Here is a 7785-nt window from a genome sequence, read left to right as displayed (position 1 = left end):
ACTTTGCTGGATGTCACCACAAGCAGGGGTGAGTAATGGTGCTGGCTACTAACAACACGGGGTAATGCGAAGAGCTGGAGCTGGCGCCAATGGCTGCCAGCCACTCCGAGGCAGCCTGGGCACTGCTCATACCATACTCAGGGAGCCCATGCTGTGCGCCAAATAAGAGCATTTTCTTCTGTCAGTTATTAATTCCAACTACTATTTCAACTTCTTATTGCCAACAGATAGCCTGTGAGCAAGTCCTTGTTTTTAAAAGTGCAGTTGTTATTCACAAGTCCTGAGCAGAAGTTACATGCTGCTTGGTGGAATTTGTTTGCAAACTCTCCATTGTAACTCTTAACTGTTTATTGTGAAGAAACTATCACCTAGGGCTATGTAATCACGGTTTCTTCTCTCTGGCTAGAAGAGACAAATTATGAAGAATAAATGACTAGCTATGAACTTCTGGTACACTTTATTCAAAGTCAAAGTAATTAGACTGAAACCCGCAAAGCTTTTTGGATCCATGTCTTCATGGCAGTTGTGACTGAATACTTGGGAAACAATAGGTAATAAAACTTCACAAATACTATTCCATAAGAAAACTTGATTCACAGTGTAAACCCACATTCTTAGTCTTGCCTGAGAAGTGCCATAGTTGGACAAATCTCTTTTTCATCCCGTATCTTGTAAGTAGTCAGAGTTCACACAAGTAAATGCCAAACAGAGTGAGCTATGTGTTCTTTCAATATCTGGTCCTGCTTTGAGAAGTTTCTCTGGTTCAAAAAGTGTATCAAACACAAGAAATGTCACATTAAAGTGATTTATAGGAGATGCACTGTGGTAATGCTGAGATGAGAACCAAACTACAGCAGGTCAATGCAGCATTTGGAAGGTAAGAGGCAGAGAGGAAAGGACCAGAAACCACCAAGCTTTCCATCAGGCCACACCTGCAGTTCTTTGGATGGTGATGCTCCTTCTCTAGTCAACCGAACCAGACACAATGAAAACTGGCTAGTGTGCATGGAACAGTGAAGAAGCAACTTGAGAAATAAACAAATTGGCTAAAATTAAACCTTCATACCTGGGAAGGTTTACTTTTAATTAAACCTGGGAAGCTAGTGCATGCTGCTTCTTTGTAAGCGAGCCCTTGTGTCGCCTGCCTGCGACGGTGAGTTATACGCGTTTATCCTCCACACTCTAAAAAAAGAACGGGACAACGAAGTGCTCCCGTGCTTTATGCCCGCACCGTGGGCATGACAGCCCAGCCATAAACCGCTGTAAATTTGCTCAGTGTTCCGGAGCTCCCCCCGCCCTTTGCAGCCCCCTCCCCGCTACCACCGGGCGCGGGCGCCCCTCCCGAGGCCACTGCGACCCTCGTCCTCCTAATTTGCGGGTCTGATGTCCTGCACGCCGTGCATACATTATGCAAAGAGAGCCCCCTCGGCCCGCAGGCCGCCCTCCGCCTAGGTGAATAAATTATGCCGATGAGGGCGGGGATGCGGGGCGGCGGCTCCGCGGTTGACAGCGGGGCAGCGCGGGCTGCCTGCCGCCTGCGGGCTTCCCCGCCTGGCGCGGCGCGGCTGCTGGGCGCCGGCAGGCAGGTGGAGCGGGAGCAACAAGTCCTCCGGCGGCGGCGGGGAGGGGAGCGGGAGGCGGAGGGGGGGCGCTTCCCGCCCCGCGCCTGAAAACCTCTCTGACAAGTGGCAAAGCGCTCGCAGAGCACGTTGCTCCCTCCGACGGGCGGCTGGAAGCCGCGGGGGCTCGTCTCGCACCCAGCCCCGCTGCCGGCTTGCGGCTCGTCGCCCCCGCCCCCCGCCGCCGCCGCCCCTGCCGCGGGGTGGGTCGCGACCCGCTGCCGGGCGGTGCGCGGTGCGGTGCGGGCTGCGGAGCGCGCCGCCGCTTCGCCTTCAAAGTGTGTGAGCCGGCTGCGGGCTTTGCTTCTACTTACCGCATTTTTTTCTTCTTTTAAATCATTATTTTGCCATTTTGTTATTTATTTTCTCCTACTTCGTTGCTATTATTTTTGTTATCGTTGTTTGTAAACTAATTGCCTCCATGGGGGGCGGAGGAAAGGAAATCAAAGCTGCCGCAGCTGAAGGGTGTGCGAGCACGCTGGGGAAGAGCCGAGGAGCCGCAGGACAGGATGGCAGCGGGAAGCCCGGCGGCAGCGGGAAGCCCGGCCCCGGGAAGCCCGGCTGCGGCGGGGACCGCTGCCCGCGGCGGGCCGGGCCGGTCGGCTCCGCGCTGGCCGCGCTCCTCTCGGCGCTGGCCGCGGCCTCCTGCGTCTGCCTGGGGGTGCGGACCAGCGACCTCCAGGCCAGGGTCGCGGCCATCGAAGGCGCCCGAGGGGGCTTCTCTGCCGCCGCCCCGCTCCCGCCGCTGCCCGGCTTTTCCTTGGAGCAACTGAACGCGATGATGCAGGAGAAAGTGGAGCGACTTCTCGCCCAGGTGTGCGGGGCGGGGTGGCCGCTGTCGTGCGGTGTGCGTGTGGCGGGCATGGGGGGTGTTCGGGGCGGGGGGGCGGCCGCGGCCATGAAGGGGGGCGGCCGGGGCGAGCTGCTCGGGTGGGAGGTGGAGAGGGAAGCGGGGAAAGTGAGCCCGCATCCCCGGGGGCCGGCGGGGCCGGGGGAGGAGCGGGCCGGGGGCGCCCCGGGCTGCTGGAGCGGGCGGGATAGGGGGTGGCGGGGGACCCTGCGTCTGCCGCCCCTGAGGCGCTTTTCTCATTTGTAACTTGCCGCCGTGCCTGCGCTTCTCGACCGCGCGTGTCGGCAAGGCAGAAAGACGGGCGTCACTTGCGGCGGCGGTGGGAGAGACCCCGAGGTGTCGGGCTTGGCTCTGTTGATGAGGGGGTGGTGAGGTCAGCGAGACACCTTAGGCCGAGTCCAAGCAAAGAAGCCACCGCTGGTTGCGCAGCTTCTGGCATAGCGGTAAATTCCGGTTTGCGGCCGCGGTCGGGAGCGCTGCCTGTGGCGGAGCGAGCTCGCTGAGTGGCCTCATGTTGCTTCTCTCGCCCCCAGAAATCCTACGAGCACTTGGCAAAAATACGAGTAGCGAGAGAAGCGGCTCCAGAGTGCAACTGTCCACCAGGTAACAGACACAGCTTGGAAATCTCCTCTCGGAGGCTTGTAACTCCGGGGTGTTTGGTATCCCATGTTTTTGAAATACACCTAAGTCAGATCCAGGGGATGCCTCTTCAATCAGCAGCTGTTCCTTAGGTGGAAAAAGTGTTGAGCCCAGAATAATTTGTTTTCACTGTAGCACTATATTGGAATTAATGCTAATAAACCCTCCCGATTAGGCTGGATGTTGCCAAACAGTAACACTTAGGAAGAAGTTAATGGTCTACTCTAGCAGATGAAATATGTTCTGTTTTACATGGAATAGAACTGAATCAAGGCACTGTGTGTTCAACTTGGGAAGTAGAGCAAAAGTTCCTGGCAAAAATATTGAACAATTTATAACATGGATTGAAATAGGTGGAGGGTCTATTGCAAGTTAGCAGTAATATATACATGAGCTTTTTTCAGTCTTGTTTTTCTGTAGTCTTGGTGGAAAGCAGATTCTCTAGGAAGGAATTGCAGGGTTTTCTTACTGAAGGTTTGACACTGTCGATTTGTGCAACCAGGGATACTGCTTGACTTTGGAAATGGGCCCTTCTACTACTCCAATCAATTGTTTGCACATTCACACTGCAGTGTTGTCAGTTTCTGTGCTCCTTTTTGGTAGTCTGATAACTGTCAATGTTGTTTTAGCTTCAGAAGCTTCCTCTAATGTATAGCCAAATTCATTTCGCACCTTGGAAGTTAAGAAAATAATGCCAGTGTTTTACAGGGGCATGTAGGAATTCCAGCATCCTCTGTCATGAGGCACACTAGATACAGAGGATGCTTTACATATCCTCTCACTCTGTTCGAAAACCCATCTCCTTTACAGGTGGAATATTGACTGTCAACAGGACTTAAGCTGAATATGCTTGCCAGCAGGATGTGTGATAGTACTCATATATAAGGAAGGAGCTCTCCTAGTTTAGGATTTAATTCCTGCCAAACTCATCAGTCTGAAGGGACTTCCGAACCTCAGTGTTAAAGCTGCCTACTGATACAGCTGAGAACAGAGTATTTACTGGCTGATGTAGGAGTTGCCATGGCTATCGTGAGAAGGACAATATATCTGACTAGGACTGTTCTAAAAGAGTGCGTAGAATTACTCAACTCCCAGCTAGTTTTGGTAAGGATCATTGGTTTCCTGTTGTAGTATATATATTATATATATATATTTTTAAGGCTAATATAAGCAAACGGACATTATTTTTTCTGTTGCTTAACTGCAATAAATTACAAGATGCAAGTTTGTGCACAGAAATGTGAGTTACTCATCATGCTGTTTGCAGAGATGCATTCTGTGAGCCTGAAATGATGTTGAATTTGATGCTAAGCTCTTCCCCTTTTCCTTCTTCCTTGTTTACATCCATCTGTTATGATTATGTTACTGTTTTCTTACTAAAGGTCAATATCTACTTTTTCATGGTTGGTGTTATGTGCTGCTTTACTTCTTCACTACCACTAGAGCTCCACATTATACCAATTTTTATCTGACCTTTTTTTAAAGTATGTTTTATCAAATAGATAATGAGCAACAGAATATTTCTCACATGCATTGTAAAAATCCTTGCTATGTGAAAGTCAAAGTGATTTGGGAAACATTTTCGAGGGAGCAAGTTTTGTAAGACCAGGAAAACTTACATGGATCATTACAAAGTAAAAAAAAAAAAGTTGTAAAGAGGAGGGATTAGAAATCTGATACGGAGCTTTTCACCTCTTGGTAGCTGTTTCAGTTTGGAAGCAAGTTTTGTAGTGACTGAAAGATGTTGCCATGTGGTAGCCTCATTTTGCGGTTGATGTTCTCATGCTTGTTGCCAGTGGACAGGTGTCTACCTCAAAATGGCTTTGTCTTGGGAGCCTTGCCTGAGAGAGCAGGGGCTGAGTGGCACCACCACCTGAGGACAGTGCCCTCCTAACTGTGGGCATTAGGCAGAGCAGGAGGAGACAGAGCAAATAAATTGTTGTTTCTTCCTTTGGTTCCCTCTGTTAGAATTCCATTTTGACTGCACAGGATGGGCTTTTGTTTTAATCCTTAACACTGCTATTACAAGTAGTTATGTTCAAAAAGGTACTTGGTTTAATAGGAAAAGTATTATGGTCCATCAGTGGTTTTTCTGTTGCCTGCTATTTGCAAAGCCAAAGAGAAAATTGCCTCTTTCCCACATGGTTCCCTTTTGTTTCTGTATTCTGCTCAACTTACACATTTCTTTCCTGTGTTTCTGTAATAATAAAATACATGTCTGTTAGAGATGACTTTGGAAGGCCTTCATGGTACAGAGGTGATTTTTGAAATCTCTCTATGCTGTGAGAAAAGGTCACACCGAATGGCCACCAGGACAGTTTCCAGCATCCCTCTCTTTAAAGAGAAATAAAGATGATATAAAAAGTAGGTTACATTGTTCCCTACCAGAAGAAGAGAAGGAAGTTCAGTCTGCAGACAGGAGGGTGAGAATGTGGCCTCTGGTTCAGGATTAAAGTTGCGCAACTGGTGTAGATGTCATTAGTTTGAGATTTTTCATCCCCTTTTGACTCTCCATGGTAGGAACCTGCACATTCAAAGGGAAGTGGGTTTGAATAGCTCAGATACCTATGGAAGCCAGCTTCACAAGCTCATAGCTTGTAGTGCAGTCCGCATGTCCTCCTTTTAATTCAGCAGTAGCCTTGAATTCTATCTAGAGTGAAGAGTGATCACATTTCTCTTTAAAAACTTTGTTTTCACTAAATGTGATTTTTCTTATTCTTTTTTCCTATTTTCTTATGAAAGAAACGTAATGTGATGTGATTTTAAGAGTTTTGGTTTTAACTCTGTGCGACTAAAACCAGATACCAAAGATTTTGTAAATATTTTAAAAATTACAATAGCAGGCATTCTTTCTCCTCTTAAAGCAGAGTAATAAAGTTTGAAAAGTAAATTTGTGCTGACATTCCTTTTAAATTACCTCAGCTCTAATAAGAGTGCCAGTATAAATCTCGTGCTTTTAACTGGTGCAGCAGTCACTGCTGGTAGTTGGCCTTCTGCACATAGGACTGGGGGGCACAAATTGAGCAGCTAAAATAATTTTAGGCTTAATAAATTAATTTTCATTTGCCAGATGCATTTTTTATTTTAAGTTAATGTTTTTCTACTTTTAAAGATGGAGATGTGTAGGTACTTATTTCATACTTCTAAATCTTCCTCTAAGTGGCTGTGGGAGCATAATCAGCTCTTATGCGGAACAGTCAAGCACCATGCTGGGTACCTCTTACTATGTGCCAAGAAATACACAGTTGTGGAAAGAGTAACACATATAGAAAGCACAGGGATACTCCCAATTCAACAGAATTTAAAGGAGTTTCTTTTTTGTAGATCCTTTCAGATTTTCCTCTTCCCAAAATCATTCACATGTGAATGTACCTGTAGACTTCAACAAAAATGAACATAATTTTACATGTTTTAGTGATCTGATCCTTTATATGTTGTGAGGGTCAAGTTCTGACACTTGCGGTCATGTGCCGTGGTGTCTCATTGTGTAAGTGGTCCTCAGAGCCTGCTTTTGGAGTCAGATAATCTTGGCAGGAGTAGGAATCAAATCTAGAAGTACAAGAAGTTCAAGCTTTCTCAGCAGGAAGGCTGGCAGGTGATTATGTACACTTCTATATGTCCCTTTTGACTAGTTTTAGGAAGCAATTACCTTTATTTTTTTCCTTCTTCTCTTTTGAGGAAGACCTTTATAGTGAATTTATTCCTTAAAGGAACACATTTCTTTAATTCTGCATTGACAAAGCGTAAGTTACATAAGAGATGTCTTTTAACTCTAGCTATACAACACACTGTGTATGTATGTTTACTATAACTTGCATGTGAAGTTATGGGGTCTGTAGGTTTTGAGATTTGTTTTGGAGTTTTTTTCCCTCCCCAGAACATTAGCTGAACTTCAGTGTTGGATACCTGTCAAAGTTGACTGCAAATTTGGTTTTTTCTTCAGTGCCACAGGTAATGTTTCTTTCTTTGTTCTTTCTCTTGTATTTTTCCCATCAGTAAATGTACATTTTTCTTCCTCCTGTGACTCCAGTGTCTTCATAGACTCTTTCCCTTTCTGTAGCTTCAAATCCTTTCCAGGCAGAGACACTCTCATCGTTCTTTCTTAGCCAGCTATTTTGTGCTGGTTTTGTAATCATGTCATCTTGATTCTCTGTTCCGGTCCTAGAGAGCTTTATGGTTTGGCATTTGAAGTTCCTCCTATTTCACTATGCAATTTGCTGCCATCAGGTTCGTTTCAGTGTAGTTGTGTGCATAAAAACCTGTTAATTCAGGATGAAATTCCATAAGCCAAGGGATTTTTTTTTTTTGAGGGAAAACAGCATACCAGTTGGTCTTGTTCTTGGTTGGTTACAGTAGTTCTAGTGCAGAAGCTCTGTTCTACAGCTACAGTTCTTCAGTGAGATGATGAGTCTGCTATATGTGTTTTGATAGCAGCATGGATGGCAAAAATCAGTGTATTTCCTTAGAATCCCAGTGCTGTTTTTGTTGTCTTAAGCATCTAATGTTTGCTTTGACATGCAGTGGAAGTACAGTTTAGGTGCTCTTTCTTATTTCCACATGTTCCACAAGGACTGTTCCCTGGAGCATTTCAATTAGTGAGTCTGAAAGAATGGAGGAGAAAGCAATTTTTGGGATTAAAAGAATCATGAAGTAGGTATCAGCAGGGTGATTTAATTT

At 46.4% G+C, this 7785-nt stretch overlaps 1 protein-coding gene across 21 annotated transcripts in view; it reads left to right on the top strand.

Annotated features, from left to right (window-relative positions):
- The first annotated feature begins 1820 nt into the window (after positions 1–1820).
- The window catches only part of COL25A1 (collagen type XXV alpha 1 chain), a 304370-nt gene continuing 298405 nt past the window's right edge, over positions 1821–7785 (top strand). For all 21 annotated transcript variants that reach the window (XM_048302930.1, XM_048302929.1, XM_048302928.1 and 18 more), the window contains exons 1-2: positions 1821–2433; positions 3003–3072. In XM_048302930.1, the coding sequence (XP_048158887.1) occupies positions 2041–2433; positions 3003–3072 (463 nt within the window). In that variant the 5' untranslated portion in view covers positions 1821–2040. The remainder of the gene's footprint in view (positions 2434–3002; positions 3073–7785) is intronic.

Source organism: Corvus hawaiiensis, chromosome 5 (assembly GCF_020740725.1).
Source record: "Corvus hawaiiensis isolate bCorHaw1 chromosome 5, bCorHaw1.pri.cur, whole genome shotgun sequence".
Lineage (NCBI taxonomy): Eukaryota > Metazoa > Chordata > Aves > Passeriformes > Corvidae > Corvus > Corvus hawaiiensis.
Note: the sequence above shows the minus strand (reverse complement) of the source record. Positions and strands in the feature narration are given on the sequence as shown.